Raw genomic sequence first — 20263 nt, 5'->3', positions numbered from 1 at the left:
CCTGCAAACAGCAAGGAAATCTATACCTGATTCGGTCACCTTCCTTAAGCAGGTGAGAGCCCCATTGAGTCTGGAACACTCCTCATCACTGGCCCCACATCTCTTCATGGTTTCTTTCACCTTGGACTCATTCATATCCAGTAAGGCATCTAGGGTTAGCTCCTCTGGGATTCTCTGCAGAGAAAAGGGGAGAGAAAAAGTACTATTCTTTTATTTGTTCCGGAGCATTTCTGGTAGAGTTGCCACCTTGTTGTCAAGGATCTGACTCATGATTCACTCATTTCAGCTGTGACTCTCTCTCAAGGATCCCTGGGTCAGTCATGACTGCACAGCGTACCTCACTCAACTGTGCTTAACAGCTGTTCCCCAAGCTTGTCTGGAAGCCTCTCTCACTAAGTTATGAGTAGGTAGATGTATGGTGCATCATCAGCCTGTTACACTCACTCTCCCGTTAGTAACGAAGCTTGTTGTGCCATAATTAGAGAGCTACTCGGAAAGCGGGGTTTCCCCCGCTGTGGAAAAATTTAAACAAAACAAAATCATTATCAAAAATTCAGAAGAAGTTTGATTTTTCATTAAAAAAGCATGGAAAGTGAAAAAGGAGGGGGGGAGTTTGCAGCTAAAAGTTTTCTGATAAAAAAATTAGGTAAAAAAAAAAAGAGAGGAAGGAAAGCAGACATTACACACGACAAAACTCCAGTTTTTTCCATTTAAAAATAAGCGTCCGTGGATAATTTTCAACAAGCCCTAGCCACAATCTTGCCAAGGAATATATTTGTGCTGCACTTCACACACAACAACCCACTGAAGCCAAAAAATATGGGACAAGGCTCCAAAGAGATGGACACAAAATATAGCAGGCTAGGAAGCTTGAAGTGATTTGCTATTTCCTGCACATAAATCAAGTTTTGTTTTTTATACCAGACCTCTGTTTCCAGCTGATTTACAAACAGGGCTGTCCTTAAGCATACACAGCTGTGTAGGGCACCCGAAAATTTGGGGCACCCCTGGGTCTTAGTGTCCACCCTCCGAACTCTTCCTATCCCTGTTCTGACCCTTCCTGCAGGCTACCACAGCTAGCTGCTGCAGCCTGGTGAGTCTTCCTCTGGTGCGGATCTAGTAACTTAAAAGGGAAAAAGGTCTTCCAGACCTATTAGCACAACACTGAAACTGTTAAAGAGCCATTCAAGTGGTAACAAAGCCATCTAACAGGCATTTGCCAAACCCCAGGTACATACTGTCCGTTTCTGAATTCACTGGCAAAAACAGTTGTGCATGACTAATATTTACTCAGAACATGTTAGTCTACAGGACCTTAATTTTAAAGCAAATTTTAAACTATTTCATTAGCGTGTTGCTGAAGATAATTAAAAAACCCACAAACCTCTAAAAACCCTTGCACAAAATTTAGATTCACATCTTTAGCCTTAAATGCTTGTATCTTCAGACAGTTTTTTAAAATAAATCCTTCAAAAGTCCACCCTTATCTCAAATACACATTTTAATTGCAACAGTACAAAAAACTTACTTCTAAAGTCTTCCTGTCCATCCCTTCCCCCCACCACCCCCCCCCCCCCCCCCTCTGAAGACAGCCCTGAAAGGAACAACACCCCTTTCCTGCCAGATAGTGGGACAAATGAAGTTGCCTTTTCTTTACTTCTAGACTATTTGATGAACTAGTTTTAGGAGAATCCTCTAGCAAAATCAGTACCTTGGTATGATATAAAACCCTTTGTTATGCCTAAAATCTTTGGAAACATTTTTTAAAGTTGGTGAATTTCATAAACATGCCTGTTGTTATGGAGATCACACACAGTAAATTAGTGTTCCCTTTTTCTAAGAGCAATGAAGATTGTTATGAACACACTAAACCTCTGACTGATTAATTTAAAATAATGTCTTTGTTTCAGTGAGTTAAATATGTAGTAATCTGGAATGATTACTTTATGCAGGTTTAAAACTATATTTAAAATATAAAATCAGCTTAGAAATACGGATTAAGAAAAGGTAAAACAGAAGAGCTGCATCATGTATTCCACAGTATTTAATGTTGTATTCAGCAGGACAGCCGACTTACCCTTACTACAAAGTTTTTGCAAATAAATCGCTGAAACTTCAGGGTATATCAAAAAAACCCATGGCTGACATTTTTTTATTCCCAAGTTTAGGGCTTTTAAATAGGCACCTTCCGCATGTCCAGTCTTCACCTTCTGGCATACAGTGGAAAACATGCTCCATTTTCTTTAGAAAGAAGCTACAGAAGACTGGGTTTTTCAAATATCAGAGGGGCAGCTGTGTTAGTCTATATCCACAAAAACAACGAGTCTCTAAGTTGCCACCGGACTCATTTATTTGGGCATAAGCTTTCGTGGGTAAAAAACTCATTTCTTCAGAGACATGGAGTGGAAAATTACCAACACAGGCATAATTATACTGACAGATGAAGAGTTTGGTTCTCCACTTTGGTTCTCTTCATGTGCCAGTATAGCTATGCCTGTATTTTAATTTTCACTCTATGCAGCTGAAGAAATGGGGTTTTTTTTGGCCCACGAAAGCTTATGCCCAAATAAATCTGTTTTCTTTAAGGTGCTACCAGAGTCCTCGTTTTTCAAATGTCATTTGCTTCATGGATTTGGCTGGAAAGGCGTGAGCAGGGCGGGGGAGGGAAGAGAGGAGGGAGACAGTGGGGAGAGCTGGCCTCCCCAAGTGGCAGCTTCACCCACCGCCCATGACAGCAGGTAAGTGCGGGTCAGCTCCCACACACCCAGCACGCACTGCACTCTTAGGCGGGGCTGTATTCACAGAGCCGAATGCGCCAGCGCCGTGCATTCTGCGTGAGGAAGAGGTTACAGGGGTCTCTCCGGGGAACGGTGACTCTCCGCCGCCATGGGAAGGGCCAGCGGCTCGGTATCCTTTGCTGTCTGGTCCCCCTGCCCCAGGCTGCAAGCCCAGGCTGCCGTCGGGCATAGGGGCACCAGTTTAATAGTGCATAGGGCCCCATAAATCCTAAAGACAGCCCTACTTACAAACAATAGAAGGTTAATAAGGAGTATAAGAAATGTGATAACAGGTGGAGATATACAAGAATTCCTCTGAAAAACTACTCACAACAATCACTGTTACCAATTCTCATGATTTTACCACAAGTCTTGCAACATGTAGTTCTTTTTCTTATTGGCCTCGCAGTTCCTGGAGCCACAGGATTACAACTTTTTTTCTTCTTTAAATCAAAAGTTTCACATCCTAATTTGCTAGGAAAAAATAGCTTGAAAACTTGAATCCTAAAGGCTCAAAACTAAGCCAAATGGCATAAGAACCAGGATTGTGTTTTGGTTTTTTTTAAGCTTTTTTTTTTTAAATCCAGTCTCATATGCCTGATTGATGATTTGTCAATGCTTGGGGTTTCACAGTACTGCTAACTGAGACCCAAACATACATTTGAGGTTTGTGTTAAATTCTCTTTGCTCTCCACTCCCAAGACACACAGAGCCATTCTGTACTTCCAGTTTAAGTCATTTTTTACATTAAAAGGGAAAATAATGAATTGAGAAAGGACAAAAGTAAAGTCTAAGAAAACAGTGTGACATTCTTCTATAACTTGCTGGGTTTGAGCAGAATGCAAAACCGCAGCTGCCTCAATCAGATGCCTAGGAATTTAAAAGCACAGTATGGAATAAAAAGAGCTGCTTTTCGGTCAGATCAAAAATAGGAGGCACCAAGACCCTAACCAAAAAAACACAATAACGTACGCTCTTGGGGGATTTGTAGCCAGCTACTACAGATGCCACCAGTGCACATAAATATATAATAAAAATGATTATTCTCTCACTCTTATCTGATTCTGGGTAAGCTCATCTCAAACTAGCTGATTCACACAGAACCTTTCGAGATTTCCCCCACCACTGGTTTTTATAGGACAGAGGTAAATTCGGGACCTACAAAGAGACAGTTGGGAGGAACAAGTCACTCTCCTACCATTTTCATATTTTTCAGTCATTTCAAGTGTTGTAAAATGCTCTATTAAATGTCCTCCAAAAGAGGGCTAATATTTTCACAAATGCAAAGTGACTTAGTTGCTTACGGGTATGTCTACTCTTAAAATGCTACACACGCTGCACCACTTCAGTGCAGACACTACCTATGCTGACAAGAGTGTTCTCCCACTGGCGTAGGTAACTCACCTTCCAGAGAGACAGTCAATGGAGGAACTCTTCAATTGACCTAGCATGCTTTACGCTGGGAGTTAGGTCAGCATAGCTAAATCTCTCATCTAAATGAAATCATGACATGATGTGGGGCAGTCTTCAGTCAGACAATGGGTTCAAAACTTAGGGAATCACAAAAACGGAGGGGAGGGAAGGGGGGAGAAGAGGAAGGGGCGTAGGAGAGAATTCCAAGATTTAAAAATTTCGAAGAAAAAGCAAAAACATTTCTCAGGAACTCGTGCGTCACAAGTGTTACAATATACAAATCTGCTGCTTCTTAGGAAAGATCACACAGCAACAGATCATCTGAAACAGGAACAACATGGGGCCAAAGTATGCTTGCCTTTGGCACCATTCCCATGGAAGCCTACAGTGTTCTGCAGGCATACGGCTGGCCAAATTGGCTGGCAGCATTTAAGCCCATACCTATCCTAGTAGATTCATTACTGCCACAGTCAACTTCCACTCCAATACACCCTCTAGACGTTCATAGGCACACTTCTGCCCAGCGTGTGTGCAACTGTCAGCTCTACAATACGGGTAGTTATCTTCAAAAGATGCAAGAAACCCTGTAATGGGCAATTATGCCATAATCTGACCCTTGGGGAAAGTTTCTTCCTAACCCTTACGAGTTAGTGGTTGACTTTCTATAGATTCCAAGGCCAGAAAGGACCATTGTGATTATCTGCTCTCGCCTCCTGTATAGCACAGACCACAGAACTTCCCCAAAATAATTCCTAGAGCAGATCTTGTAGAAAGACATTAAAAAAAAAAATCCCCTCTTGATTTCAAAATGGCCAGCGAGAGAATCTACCGTGATCTTTTGGAAAGTGTTCCAATGGTTAATTACTCTCACTGTTAAAAATCTACACCTTATTTCCAGTCTGAATTGGTCTAGCCAATTTTTTTATTTTGCCCTAAAGCATGAGGACTTATGTCCCTTATAATTTTCTATCACTTCTAATGTAAATTTAGATATTCCCATTATGTATGTAATTAAAGCAATGGGGATTGGATTCATGTCACTTAAAAAAAAAAAAAAAAAAAAAAAGATTGAGACAATTAATTACTTTTCAGGCAGGAAAGCAACCTACATTACTTAGCTAGTCCTCTTGGAAATCCTATCATTCCAGATCAGAGTGTAAGTCAAAGTCATTGTACGCACACTGCCCCGTGCTGTTCCAAGCATGATGCAAAGGTAATCGGTAACCTATTACTGATTTTAATTTTTAATAGCTGCAATGTGTAACAGATTAAATTTGCCCTGAGAAAGCAAAGCATCTCAGTCTCTGCTGACTCCATTAACCCCGGGTTTAAAATTGCAACTACCAATGGAGGTGTGCTGTGGTGTGACAGTTGGAGCACTGAGCTGGGAATCAGGGAACCTGGTTTCGCATCTGGGCTCTGCCATACTGTGTGCCTTTGGGCAAGGGCCTTAGTTAATCCATCTGTCAAATGGCAATAAGAAGGGATTTCCTATCTTTATCACACACACTCTGGAATCAGATAAAAAGAGCAGTGATACTTCATGATCAGGTCAGTGGACCGAATAGGGGTCTCAGTTATACCTGTATAAACAAGGAGTAATTTTACTGACGTGATTCTGTATTTGCACTAGTGCAAAAGGAGAGCAGAGTCTGGCACTATGGGCGTACAGGTAAGTGGGATAGGGGAAAGGGTGTGGTTATGCCGTCTTTTCTAGACGAGGGAGGGTAGATTTTACACTATTCTCCTCAGATGCGAGTGCAGTGACAAGAAAGGTAGGTTCTACTCCAGGGCGATGAGGAAGTGAAATCTCTGTGACAGAGACAGGTATACTGGGAGTTTGGTTTAATGATGGAACATATGGCTGCACAAATAAGAGCAGAAGATAGGAAGAGGTGTGCTGGCATAAACAAATGCCGGATACTCACTCAGGCTGCAAGCCCTACACAGAGGGAAGAGTCACCGGGTGTTCTGGAATTCTGTTCAGCACCAGGCGACACAGAAAGATGCTCACATGTCCTTGCCTGTGAGAACTGTGCCTCCAGCCACCAGCACTCTGATAGGGGCTGCCAGGCCTGCAGCTAGCACAGCAGATTACACAGGTTCACCCATCTGTTGTGTCGCACTGAAAAGACACACACACACACACACACACACACACACACACTTTTGCTCTTCCCACAGTGTCTGGTGGCTGACCAGAATTCCAGAACACTCGCTGGGTGGCTGGCTTGCAGCCTTAGCCAAGAGCAGGCTTCTTTTAGCGCAGAGTTAGTAACTCAAGCAACTGCTCCTGTTTGGGACCCTGATCCTGCAAGGTGCAATACGCTGCCTGAGGTGCTGAGCACCCTCAGCTCCACTCCAGGCTTGTGGGGCTGGGCCTTATAAGCGCTAAGGGCCAGGGGCTTCAGAAGAGCTCAGGACCTACAGTTGAGGCTGGGCTTGCAAGACAGCTTGGCTACCACTTGCTAAATAAGGGCTAGAGGATCAGAAGTGATCAGTAGACTGGGAGCCGAGCTCGTTTGAAGATATGGCCATCCACGCCAGACAGGAGCTGCTTGGTGCTAAGTGCTTTTGACAACCTGGCCCTGTGAATATACACGACACTATCCTAGAAACGCTTGCAGCAAGGTGGCACAAACTGCTCGGAGCGCCTCGCCCCATGCACAGCTTTGAAGCACAACTGGGCAAGTGACTTGCTGGGCAGAGTGGCATTATGCTCGTCTCCGAGGAGGCACCAGACAAATCACCGCAGGAAGCTGCGTACTTGCTGAGCCAATGGTCTGATTTGTTGCAGCATTTCAGCTGAATCCCTGTTTCATAAACAAAGCTCAGCTACTCTTGGTATTTGTCCATAGTGAAAACAGATGTTTACACATGCTGCCTTTCCACAATCCCTCCGTTTCTCCCGCTTTGGGTTTGAGCAGCCTCCAAAAGACATTTTTCTCCTCTTGTGGGAAGGCTCAGCAGAGAACTCAGTGTCCAGACTACATGGCTACTAAATCTCGGATGCCGGTTTTTAATCTCTGTTGCAAACACGCCAGTACTCAGCACTGGTTCAAGTCTGCCGCAGCACCAGCATCCACTTCAGTCTCTCTCGTTTGGGAGCTGACGGGGAGGCCAGATATGGGGAGTTTATTTCCTATACTTCAGCTGGCGAGTTAAGAGCCAGCAAAATGAACCACACAAACAAAATAATTAGTCACAGATGTCAGAGGTGGGAGACACCTGTTTGGTCAGCTAGTCCCTGCCAGTCCAGGCTAGCTCCTGACGCATTCGGCGCACTGCCAATCACCGCCAAATGACAACATGCCCTCAGCAAAGGCTCCTCAGAGAGTTGGCAAAGAGTTAAGTGAGGTTGGCGAAGATTTAAGGATACAGTACAAACACTACCCACTTCTTCGCTAGCTCACAGGAGACTCCTGTGCGGCTCTTGCTCTCAGAGATGGCCAGACCTCACAACCTGTTGCTTGCTCTTCTCCCTCTTTTGAGCAGGATCATCGCTGGGTCAGACAACACTGCCAACCCCCTATCCGCACCCCACGGGAGCAGGCTGAAGTGATATTGGGGTATTATTACAAATGCTCCAGTCCCTGCTGGGGGTGGGGATGTACAAACTGCTTTGCAAAGACAGGCCTACTCAATACAGTTTTTGTACTGGTATAAATGCAGAAAAAAAATAAAAATTAAAATGGCATGAATACCCACAAACAGTTAAACTGGCAACTAAATTAATACCTAGCTCTTATCAAGTGCTTTTCTTTAGTAGATCTCAAAGCACTTTACAAAGGAGCCCCCTTTACATATGGAGAAACTGAGGCACAGAGCCGAGGGGGGGAGGGGGAAGAGAGGACTTGCCCAAGGTCACCCAGCAGGCTAGCGGCAGAGTCAGATCTGCCGAGTCCCAGTCTTGTGTTCCAAGCATTAGGTCAAGCCCTACCTTAGATGCAGTTATACCCAAATAAAGGTGTCCTGTACAAGTATAACACTTCCCTTTCTCATACCAGATAAGCTATACTGGTCTAAAGCATCTTCCTATCAACATAACTGCATTCACACTAGGGGATTGCGTGGCTTTAATGGTATCAGCCTAATAAAAGCAGTACAACTGTCTACCAGAGACAAGGCCTAAGCCCCAATCCCTACTACAAGCAGGCATCTGGAATGGCATCCTGGCTGGGTTCCCGACAGACTACAAACAGAGCAGAGGGAGAGTCAGGGCAACCAGGCGACAGCCCCTCTGCACAAGATCCCTGCACGCGACAGCCAGTGTGAGCTCCTAATATCACAGCTGAGGAAGGCTGGCACATGCCTACATTTGATGAGCGGGCGTGGTACTGTGCAGCAGCATTTGTTGCCCCACAATGCCCATAGCTCATTCCCAGTGGCAACTGCATCCAAACCCCGTGTCACCTGCACGGAGAACTGGGAGTGCCCATAGATTCAGGTGCTGAGCTTGCTCCCTTGAAAGCGCTGGCCAAATTCCAGGTGGAATTTTATCTCAAATCTCATGATATCTGGTGGGGTTCCCCAGCTTCCAGAGTGATGCGCTTCCCTTTCTGTCCCTCAGGACGGCAGAGAAAAAGCCTAAAAATGTGACCTAGGTGCATGCACCCTAAAGGCCCAGAAACCAGACGGCTGATAACAAAACCTCCAAATGTTATTGATTTTAAAAACTGAGATTGTCAAGCAAATCTCACGATCTTGGGGCTGGCCGTACTAACATTCTCACTGGCTCCGTCATCAGCCCTGTATTTTGTCCAGCAGATGGCATGTTCCTGAAGACTTTAAAAGCCTCCTCTTCCGCCCTGAGGCTTCAGGGCTGACACTGTCTTGAGGGTGCATTCGGCAGCTGGTACAGCAAGCTGGGCTTCTACCTGCAGCCGTGTGCTGTGACACCACGGCCTGGGGAGTGAAAGTAGCTGCCTTACCAAACCCGTCCGATGCCACCCTTCTCCTGCCCCAAGGTGTTAAATTTTAGAGAGGGATAGAATGGCAAGTTGTAGGGAGTATAAGCACAGAAAAGGAGATTATATTTAAACAATCCTAATGACCTTGAGTAGGGAAAGCTCAGACAAGCTTCCAGAACCTGCTGCCAGTCCCTAGGACACACGACAAAAGAAACTAAGCTTGGGGGGGGGGGAAGGGAGGGAATAAGAGGCTTTCTTTAAACAGCCACTCATGTGCTGCACATATGTGGTGGCTTAATATAAAACTGGTCAACCTGATCCCTGCAAGATTGGCCTGATACGATTTATCTCCGTTAGCCCCCTGGCCAATGCGATAATCATGCAGGTCACTAGTTCAAGCTGGCACTTGAAAAACAGGCTCAGTTGTTAACAGCTGAGCAGGAGCAGCCACGACGAGTCTAGTAGAGCAGATTCTGCATGACATGCTTTGCAAACCAACGTCTGGCTCACGAGTATGTAACGCAGGGACTGCAATAGTTCTGATCTCGCTAACCCTAATGAAACTCCAGTGGAGTTCTTCCCGATTCACAGCAACTAAGGGAGAGGTAAAGCAGCAATGGCTTTAACTCTGCCTGCTTTATTTTGGTCCGTTTTTGGACAGGGCTGTTTTAAAAATGAAAATAAACTCAGCTCGCTCACACACAGACCTCACAGTCCAATCCTGAGAGGAGCTGAGCTCTTTCAACTCAGAGGATGTTCACCGGCTTGAGTGTGGAGCCCCACCATGCAAGGCATTTCCCTGAAATTCTCCAGTTTGCCTTGGAGGTACAGCTACAGGCTCAGCAGAGACGTTCAAACCTAGGAGCAGGCTCTGGGCGACTGTGGTTTAAGGAAAGTAGCAGCTGCTAGACACATTTGCTTTTCCATCACCTTAAGAAAGGCAAGCAGTCTATAGAGCTGCTCCCCCAGTCCTCTGGCTGTCGCCAAAGAATGAGTGTACTGCAGTTTGTCTCTCTATCCAGATAAGACAGCCTATAAAAAAAAAAAAAAAAAAAAACAAAAAAAAAGGTTCTACACCAATAGCACTGAGGTACTAATTTTCTGCTCTCTAAACTTCAATAGCATTTAATAGCTCTCTTTTTATTTCTTTTGACAAGAGTTGGCACAGATGGCACCGGCTTGGTATTTATATAGGAAGAGTGGGGTATGGATGGACGAATGGGTGAGCGATAGATGGGAAATGCTAACTAGCCAAAGGGGAGACACTATTGAAATAGCTGTTCTAGGCTCCTTGGAGACACAGGTTCAAATCCAAGCAGCATTTACACAGTCCCTTCCTGCCCACAGCCTACTGCGTATGGCTCTTTCGGAGGAGACCCTGGGTTCTGATACTGTGAACAAGGTGTGCAGCATAGGAACCTAGACAGACCCTGCCCCCACTGGGAAAAACTCCCATAGGCTTCATCGTGTTTAAGACTGGAGCAAACAATCCCAAATATTTTGTGTGTGGACAAAGGAATTCTTTTTCTTGCAAGGAAACTTTTCCCCAGAGGACTTGGCCCAAATACTGCCCCCCCCTCCCAAAAAAACACAAACCAAAACTGCTGTGCAGCAGGCGATGTGGTCCCATATGCCAGCCAGCACAACAACATGATGTGCTATAAACCCAAGAGTATAGTTCTGTTTCAAATCAAGTCATGAGCACTCCTATACCTTAGAGAGGAGGGATGTGCTAGTCAAATTCAATTCCCTGCTTTACCACAGACTTAAGGCTGTAAGAACGGCCATACCAGGTAAGACAAATGGTCCATCTGGCCCAGGATTCTGTCTTCCAATAGTGGCCAGTGCCAGATGATTCAGAGGGAATGAACAGAACAAGGGAGTTATCAAGTGATCCATCCCCTGTCATCCAGTCGCAGCTTATGGTAGTTGGAGGTTTAGGGACACCCAGAGCATGGGGTTGTGTCCTTGACCATCTCTGCACCTATCCTCTGAACTTGTAAAATACTCTGTTCCATTATCTATCCTTTTTCTAATGGTTCTTAGAATTCTGTTCGCTTTTTTGTCTGCATTGAGCAGATGTTTTTAGAGCACTATCCACAATGCCTTCAAGTTCTTTTTGAATGGCAACAGCTATTCTAGATCCCATCATTTTGTATATAAATGTGCTTTACTTTGAATTTCATCTGCCATTTTGTCACCCAGTTTAGTGAGATCCCCTTGGAGTTAATTACCGTGAGTAATTATGTATCGTCACACTTCCCGTGTGACCTTGAGCAAGCCTTAGTTTCTCTATGCCTCAGTTCCTGATCTGTACAATGGGGATAACAGCATTGCTCTACCTCACCAGAGTATTAGGAGGATAAATACATTTAGGGTTGTAGGGTGCACTGATACTAAGGTAATTAAGGTATATGCAAGATAGGCTGCTGGCAACTGTGAAGGTTTACTTACCACCCACCCTTCTTGGGTCAGCAGAAGAGATCTAAAAACAAAAAAAAAAAGCCAAACCAGGAAATAAACCCTTCTCAGAACAATGAGAAAGGCTTTTCTGCAAAACCCACCTTCACTCCAGACATACAGAGTGTGAACTCTACCACGTACATGCTTGAAAATGAGCACTAATGAAAGCAACCCTCAAATAAAAAAAAAAAAAAAGAGAGTGTCAACCCTCAGAACCTCAAACAAGCCAGCCAACACTTCCTCTAAATCAGCCACTGAGTGAAATTCACCACAGCCTTCAGCATCACCAGTCCATCACTCCTCCAGAGAGGGCTTACATTATGTCTAGACAATGTGTTGGTTTTCTGCCCACAGGTGAATTCCACCTGAGGGAGAGCTATGTTTTTCAGGCTCATCTATACATGAAGTTATTTGCAGATAAAGTGGGGTGTGGCTTCAAAGAAGAATAGCTATTCCAGATTAACTCCATGACGCACAAGCCCTCAGTATTCTGGTATCTGGAACACCTGTACATGGAGGATAGTGGAAATTAGCAATGCATTAGGATTTTTTCCCCGCCACAAAATACCATAGCATTTAACTCCCTATAAAAATCTGCAAAATCTTCAGCAAAACTCACATGAAGACTAAGCAGATACTAAGAAACCCTTTCTACCCTAAGGTTTACAAAAGGCAGCTCTGTCTTATTGTGTGACTAAGTGTTTCACAGCATGTTAGCTCCCGTTTGGCACAGAAACTGGTTGTCAGCACCAGGGCCACCCACATGTTTGAAAAAAAATATGTCATGGATCCATACAGATATTAGCAATGTTGGGATAGTTTTTGCAAAAATTCCCTATAGTAAATATAGTGATGTGTGTCTCTCACACACACACGTCTCCAACCCCAACCTGGAAACAAATTTCTTCTACCAGCTCTGCTAAAGTGACCTGACCTGTTCCTCACCTCCATATGGGTGCTACCTTTACAAAGCTGGACATCTGTCAAGGCCCCAAATGCCCTTTTCTTAATCAATACATTCCTGGAAGATAGCTGGCTTGGCAAAGAAGCAGATGCTAGATAGAAGCCCATTATATCAGGTGCTTAAAGTCCTGCTGGTGACCCTAAGCAAAAGCATGTGAACGACGGTGCTCTGAATATCCTCTTGGTGAAATTAGCTTTTATTCTGCCTTGGCTGCTCCAGTGCAGAAAAAGAAAGGCAACAGACCGACCTTAAAAGTATTAGCTCTCTGGTCAGTTCACATTAAAAAAAAAAACACAATATTCTAATGGCCATTCTAGGAAGCCTCAAATGATGTTCATAGATCACTCTAAACTGGATCTGCCCAGGTTTGGGTCTGGTGCAAACTCTCCCCTTCAGCTACTAAATCTCTCATACAGACAGAGGTGGAAAGCCCTTGCCCAAACTGCGAAATGAACTAGTGGACATGGCCTCCTATTGTACATGGGAGGAGTCACAGACAAGGAAGCTTGCCGTTACCACATATGTATATGGCATCTTGCTAAGAAGTCTCTAGATTCCTTGTGCTGTCACAGTCAAGATTGGGCAAGTCTCTCTTTGATCATGGTGATGCCCTGCCGTCCCACAGGCTGCAGATGGGATCAATCAGCAGCCCTCTGTTTAGAAAAGCATGGGATTGCTGGGTGGAGAGATGAAGCTAAGTCCTTCATCTTATACCACTATTCAATCTTTTGGAGAAGAGAGATAGTGACGTCCCAAGGGAGTCTCACCTGCTGACTGGATACAGCCAGGTATAGTGCTTATGAAGGAGCCTCATTTAAGGTTAAAATTTGCCCGATGTCTCAACACTATAAGTGGCACTTGGGCCATGTGCTGGTGCTTGGCACTGGACTGAGTTTAACCCCCTGTTGCAAACTTTTCATGTTGTAAAGAGAGGAGCCACTTCACCTTCCCCACTGCAAAGCTAATGTTGAATAGAATGGAGATGGGTGGAGAAGTCCATGCTGCTAGGGTCTGTTCTTCCAAAGACTGCGTGGTGACCTAGTAGGGAAGCTCCCGCCAAATGGCAGAGTTGTCCTGACCTGTGGAGAAACGATGTGCTATGGAGTCGAGGAGAGGGGGCAGTAGTTCCCTCATGTTCCTCACAGCAATCCCCTGAGGCTACAGAGTTAATGGCTCTCGAAGAAGTCCCATTCAGGTCTCCTTGATGGGTAGGATGGCAACTGTAACATGACCTTGAAGTTGGAGACGGAACAGGAATACGCCATTCAAATGAAAGGTCTTCATGGGGAAACAGAGCTCCAGTTGCTGCTTTTCCATTCCCAAGCTAAAAATGCACTGTGCAAAAAGCTACAATCTCCCCAGACAGGGAGGACAGTCAATTACAAACTGGTCACAATCGGTCTGAACCAATCCACTCCTGCAGCCTGACCTATGCTCCAGGGAAGGGAATGCTGCAGAGAAATGGAGGCAAATTCTTTGCTCAATGCACTTGTTCTTCCCACAGAGTGCAATGTGTAGCCATCCGCCATACGATAAAATTAATAGCTCAGCCTCTTCAGATACCAAAAATGTCCCTCAGGCCAGGCCCCCCAGGGGTCACACAAACTGCAAGAAACCAGAAGAACCTGAAACATGCACAGATCAGTCCAACCACGAACCAAACAGAGAAAGGCTCCTTTCCTGCCAGCCTGTCCTCTCTGCTTTGCCTGATCCCTGTTGAGGGTTTAAAAAAGGAACCACACCGCTCCCATCGAATTCCATGCCCCCTACCTTGATCAGAAAGATGTAAGGGCAACAAACTAGGTTTCACAAGTAAACAACACTGATTGAAAGGAATGCCCTGGTTTTGCTAGACATTCCCAAAGCAGAATTGTTACAAACCAGACCTGCCATTCATACCATTGATCCTCCTGGAAGCCCTGCGGTGAGAGACGTGTTTGTTTAATGCAGAGATCTCCAAATTGTGGGGCACAGAGGAATGTTCAAGGTGGGAGCAGGCCCAGGCCAGCACCCTGCCATTAACTTTGCTGCAGCCCCAGCCCCTGTTCCCAGCCTTGGCACAGCTCTGCACCTGGCCATGGGCCTGGCTGCCAGCCTCCACCACGGCCCATCTGTGGCTTCACTCCTGCCTCCCCCAGCCTCAGTACTGATTCAGTTCCCAACCCCTGCTCCTGGCCCCAGACCCACCCCCAGCTGCAGTACCAGCCTCAGCCCCCTTAGCCCTGGCTGCATTTCTCCCCGACCCCCCCCCCCCCACCAGCTGCAGCCCCACTCCTAGCTCCAGCTGGGGGGCAGACAGGGGCAAGAGGGGGGCATGACTCCAAAAAGTTTGGGGACTGCCGGTTTAATGCAATCTCAACACTCCGTCTACAATAGGCTGCCAGTTAACACTAAAAACAGACTTCAAGGTTTGATTGACTACAACCCCTGTGAGGGCAGAGCAGGGCCAGTTCAGACATGTCTGGCAAGATGATAATGAGGCAGCCATCTTCTTCAATTACCTTTAAGTCTGCAACAAAAAGGTGCAGGGAGCAAGCAACATAATTAAGCATCCTCAGGGATTTTTCTCACACCAAAAGAAAAAAAAAACAAAAACCACACTGACTCATTTTCTTTTAAATGAAAAACAAACCATGGAAGTTCAAGTGGAAAAGATCGATGAGATCAGTGACTCTCAGCCTTTTTACCCCAGAAACACCCCCCCCCCCCATTTTACAGAGATTTACCCCCCATTTAACGCTATGCAAAAGGCGGGGCAATCACACCCCCCTCCCAACACTTGATCCCTACCCTCCTGGGATTCACAGCTTCCAGCTGAGAACTCCTGCATTAGACCATCCATGCCAATTCACAGTCCAGACAGGATTATGCCCTGTATTTTCCTAGCATTTTGTCCAGTCTCACGTGTTCAAAGTACATGTTCTCCAAAGCATGGAAGATATGGCACTCCTCGCACATGCACTTGGCTAAGGCTAGCCCCTTCCCGGAGCACTTAGCCATCAGAAATCTTCTCAGCCTGTTCCTAGAAAGTGTTAAAAAATAAACAAACACACCATGACAATATCCCCATTCCAAAGCAGAGCTGCCTCAAACTAGCCAACTTACCCCATTTACATGGTAGAGGGGGAGGGCACACGGCAGGGGAGAAAAATAAAATAAAATAAAAAACCCTGCAACTGGCTTCTACAAAAATTTGCTGTTACGCGAGTGACTTACCCCTCACAAAATGTGCATTGTGGAGCAAAAAATTGGAGGCTTCTATTCTCCACCTACCTCAGCGCCTGCAAACCCAGCACCAAACAGTCCTCTCACGCTCCGCAGCATTACTGGCTCACTGGTTTCCACGTTCACTGGAGTTTTAGCTGTTGCCCAACGCCATAAACAGTGCATTGTTATCACTGTAATCTCTCCCAGAGCTAAAGGATCTGACAGGCGGACATTATTCTGGTTTTAAATACAGGCGTTCAAAGGGAAAAGGAAAAAAGAGACAGCCATTCTGATACTGCGCCGCTTGAAAGCTCTTGATGGCTGGACTAGTGTCAGTGAGCAAAAAATAGGCTTTGCGCTGGACTGGAGGAGTCAGCAAATATTTTAAATTAGAACCGGGGCTCTATTTCTGACAGGAGCGCCTGGGAGTTTGTGCTTCACTGCACAGCAGCTTTTATTTCTGGAGAAGGCTGCTCAGAGTGTGGGGGGTGGACTAGCATCCTCCAAAGCTGAGAGCTCCTTCTAAGAATACTGGTTGTCCAAGTGCTACATCCCAGATTAGCACATCACCAGGATATCTGGCAGCAATAGAAATGAAAAGAGCATGTGACCATTCACATAATGTAACATGAGCACAAGCCCTTTATTTGCTTGGTCCAATGGGTACAGCACCAAGCTAGCAGCCAAAAAGCCCTGGGTTGTGTCACTGCCAACCTACGGGGTGCCCTGGAGCAAGTTACTTCACCTCCTTAGGCATCTGTTTTCCTTCCCACACTATGGTCGGTCTTCTCTATTTCGTTCATATGCTCTTCAGGGCAGAGACTGTCTCACCCTGTGCCAAGATAGTGCCTGATTCAATGGGGCCCCGATTTCTGTTGGAGCCACTAAGCTGTGGCCCAAAGGGTACATTTTTCAAAAGCATCAGTGGGATTCTGGGTAAAAAAAAACAAAAAAAAAACATTAAAGCAGCTAATTGATTTAAATGCCTAAATCCTTTTAGAAAGGAAGATTTAGGCACTTCATAGCAGAAGTCACGTAGGCACTTATGAAAAAGTTTCATACAGGTACTTTTCAGCAAGGATTCTCAAAGACTGTTACAAAAAGGAAATCCAGTCTCATTATCCCTATTTTACAGAAAGGCAAACTGAGGCACAGAAAAGGGAAGCAATTCACCCAACATCACAGAATCTCTCTCTCCTGACTCCCCATGCAGCACCCTATCCATTAGGCTATGCTGCCTGAGGACTCCCTCAGCCACTCTTCCCCAGCAAATCACAGGCACTGCATTCTGTAGAACACTACAGGAAAACATCCCTAAAGATGTTACATATACAACAACACGGAGCCCTGCATAGCACCCTTCTTCTGACTCTGTTTTCAAAGCACTCTGCTCCAATGTAGATACATTTCAGGTTCTATAAAAACAAGCTTTTATGAAACCAGAACCTAACAGAAATGGTCCCATGATTTGTGTACAATTTCTAGTTGCCAACTCATCACAAAACAGACAAAACAGCCCCCTGCATTGTTTACATCCCAGGCATTAAAGCCCCATCAGCTTATCAACTAAAGCTAAACTGATTTCATTAACTGCTATTGTCTAAGCAGAGAGAAAAGGACGACGAAAAACCACCGCCACCAATTGCGAAAAGCCAACTGAGATTTGTACAATCCTCTTTGGAGTAGCAGTCCAGGTCTTTCCTCCTCCCCCCGCCCCCAAAACTGCAGCTCTCACTTCATTCCCACAAGCCCATGCAAAAGTCAAACTGGATAGACTCTGCTGTGCATTTCCTGCGCAGCTCATCTCAATGCTACTCAAAACAACTGCGGCGGCATGAGAAAACTAATAACCTTTGGCAATGAAATGGGATCAGAACCAAGGAGGAGGAGGAGGAGAAGGAGAATTGGGATCAAAAAGCAATTTAAATAAATGCTGCACAGCATGCTGGTATTTCTGATGGTGGGAGCAAGAACCACCTGGTTTGTCTCTTTCCAAGAGGACTGGAGACAGCAATGAACAGCAGTAAGCAGTAAGAAAGTTGGCTCTTCTGGGTGTGGAACAGACATATTTGCTCACGATCCTAGCAACCATGCAGATGCCTTGAAATGCCCAGGATAGGGTGTGGAAGGTGCTTCCCCCTCCTTTCTGCAGGCACTGTAAAGGGGTTTTCAATGAGTTCCTTAGGCAAAAAGAATTTCTGTGCAAGTTCCAGTTACCACAGAAACCAAACAAACAACCTGGCAGCTCCATCCCAGGAACAGACTGCACCGTTGCAGCTGCTGCACCTAGGGCAGTAATGCCCAAATCAATGAACTATCGATAAACCACCTACGTTCTACATAAAACAGCAAGGCCCAGTGCTGAAGTCACACCACTGGGCCAGATTCTGCCCTTTTAATAGCAATGTGAACCTGGAGTAACTCCATAAACACCAGCTAGACCCACCCACCCACCGTTTTCATTCAATCTTTATTCCTATTGGAGTCAAGGAAATCTTTTGCTGGAGAAAGGATCATGTGAAAGCTGAACTAGGACCTCGGGATTTGCCCAGAGCTGCCAAAACCAGGAAGAGCGTTCACTGCTTATCCATATTCATTGGATTATTAGTTTTGCAATCACTGGGAATCGACATCAAGCTGTTCGCTTAGTGCTGGGCGGCATGTACGTTCCTGAACGTTCCCAGGAACAGACCCTGTTAAGCCAATGGCACTGCTCCTGCAAGCAAGTGCTCACTGACCCATGCAAGACCGGCAGAGCCCAGCCCCAAGTGACAAACTTGGTGTCAGTTTCCTGCAGTCATAAATCTCCCCATAATCCAGTGGATACGAAAAAGCATGTATGCTCTTGCCATTAACAGACAGAGCCAGCACTAGATGGGAGGTTCACGGTCGTAACTGGCTCGCTGCCTACTTCAGGGGGCTATCAGGCTGCCATGGGTTTCTCAAGCAGAGAGAATTAAATTATAAAAGGGTCCACACTCTTCTGGGGTCACACACCGCAGGCCTGGTTTTCAGGTCTGAGCACCTGTAGCACCTACTGACTTCAATTACAGCTATGAGTGCTCAGGACCTCTGAGGAGTCAGACCAAGGGAGTCTGGGTCTGGTCTGCTATGCCTCAACTTCAGTTTGACCCAGAGACTTTACTCACTGAACCCACGAAAATAGGAATCCTTCGGGTGTGCCACAATCAAGGCTAGATTAATGGGAGTCTCTGCTCTCTCTTACATCAGTGGAACTCTAGATCCATTGAGCCAACTTCTCTGGTGGTGTAAACTGGTATAGCCCCATGGCACAACTCCAAAGGAAGGCAGATTTACACCAGAGTTTTTGACCCACAGAGCTCAGTAAAGCAGCTGCCAATTTACAGCGCTGGTGCTGAGAGCAGAATCTGTACAAAAATGAGGGGAATAACTCCACCCTTGAATCCCGCTCTTTTCTCCGTTTACAGGAGAGGACCCCACAAGCTCAAGTCTGCCCTGGCAGGTATTTTAATTGCAACATTACAATCTTTCAGTATACAAGATTATAACCTGAAGTCACCTTCCCAGCCTGTATCAGGTACAGAGGGGTCTCCAGCCCACTTGAAGCCAGCAGTGTGAGGTGCAGGTGGATATCTGGCCTGTTTGGAGGCTGGTGTTTCTGAACTATACCAGGTGACCAGGTTACAGGCAGTCCCTGGTCCAGCAGAGTAGCAGGTGGGAGAAAGGTGAATCTGATCCATAAACGTAGCAAGATATTAAGGTACCCAATTCACAGTAAGCAACTCAACTGGAGCTCTACCTCCATCTTGTAGTTGGGGGGCGGATTTTCCCCACTCCTCTGCATAGGGATGATGGGGAAAGAGGGACTTCAGGCAGGAGAGAAGAAGAATCTTTTCTTCTCATCAGCAGGTGAGAGAGAGGACTTGGGAAGTGCCGACCCGGCCTCTTACCAGAGCTGCTGCTGCCCACGGAGCTGGAAACAACATGTTGCAAAACCTGTTTGATCTCCTCTCATTCAGGTCTGAACCAGGAAGAGAGCAGGTATGCTTGCCAACATGTGATACAGAAGATCCGGTGCTTCTTAAAGAGACAGTTATTATCTGGACTGGTACTGGTACGTGTGTGTGTGTGTTTCAGATCAAGCACACTTCAAAGCTGAGTTACGCAGCTCCAACCCAAAGTATTAGTATTGTTGTCTGAGCCAAATCATTTTATAAAGGTGCATGCAAATCATTTGCAAAAAGCCCCTTGCTTTACATAACTTTCGGAATCTGAATTACACCAGCAGGCAGTCAGGAAATCCAGCACTGAAGAGGCAGGCATGCTCTGTACCGGTGGATCTGTCCCTTACCTGTACAACTTCTTTCTTTACATTGACGAGGTCTAACCAGTCGTTGAATCTTGGGTAGCTGTTGAGCTCCACTGTCCTGTCATTCAGGGGCACGCTCAGCTTACACTGCCGCTGTCTGTTGATGTAGCGGACCAGTTTCACCTGTTGGGATCCAGAAAGCGAATGGTTACAGTTGAAAGCTCTTTGGGGCAGGGAC

At 45.7% G+C, this 20263-nt stretch overlaps 1 protein-coding gene across 9 annotated transcripts in view; it reads right to left on the bottom strand.

Moving 5' to 3' along the window:
* The window catches only part of KSR1 (kinase suppressor of ras 1), a 118195-nt gene that overhangs the window by 36833 nt on the left and 61099 nt on the right, over nucleotides 1–20263 (bottom strand). For 3 of the 9 annotated variants that reach the window (XM_030536519.1, XM_030536521.1, XM_030536522.1), the window contains exons 1-2: nucleotides 15801–16165; nucleotides 27–174 (exon numbers count right to left, since the gene is read on the bottom strand). In XM_030536519.1, the coding sequence (XP_030392379.1) occupies nucleotides 27–174; nucleotides 15801–15917 (265 nt within the window). In that variant the 5' untranslated portion in view covers nucleotides 15918–16165. Of the gene's footprint in view, nucleotides 1–26; nucleotides 175–15800; nucleotides 16168–19666; nucleotides 19687–20067; nucleotides 20209–20263 lie in introns of those variants that run through there. The other 6 variants (XM_030536524.1, XM_030536525.1, XM_030536517.1 and 3 more) reach the window with 4 other exon arrangements.

This window comes from Gopherus evgoodei, chromosome 17 (genome assembly GCF_007399415.2).
Source record: "Gopherus evgoodei ecotype Sinaloan lineage chromosome 17, rGopEvg1_v1.p, whole genome shotgun sequence".
Taxonomy (NCBI): domain Eukaryota; kingdom Metazoa; phylum Chordata; order Testudines; family Testudinidae; genus Gopherus; species Gopherus evgoodei.
This window is presented reverse-complemented; position numbering and strand designations above follow the sequence as displayed.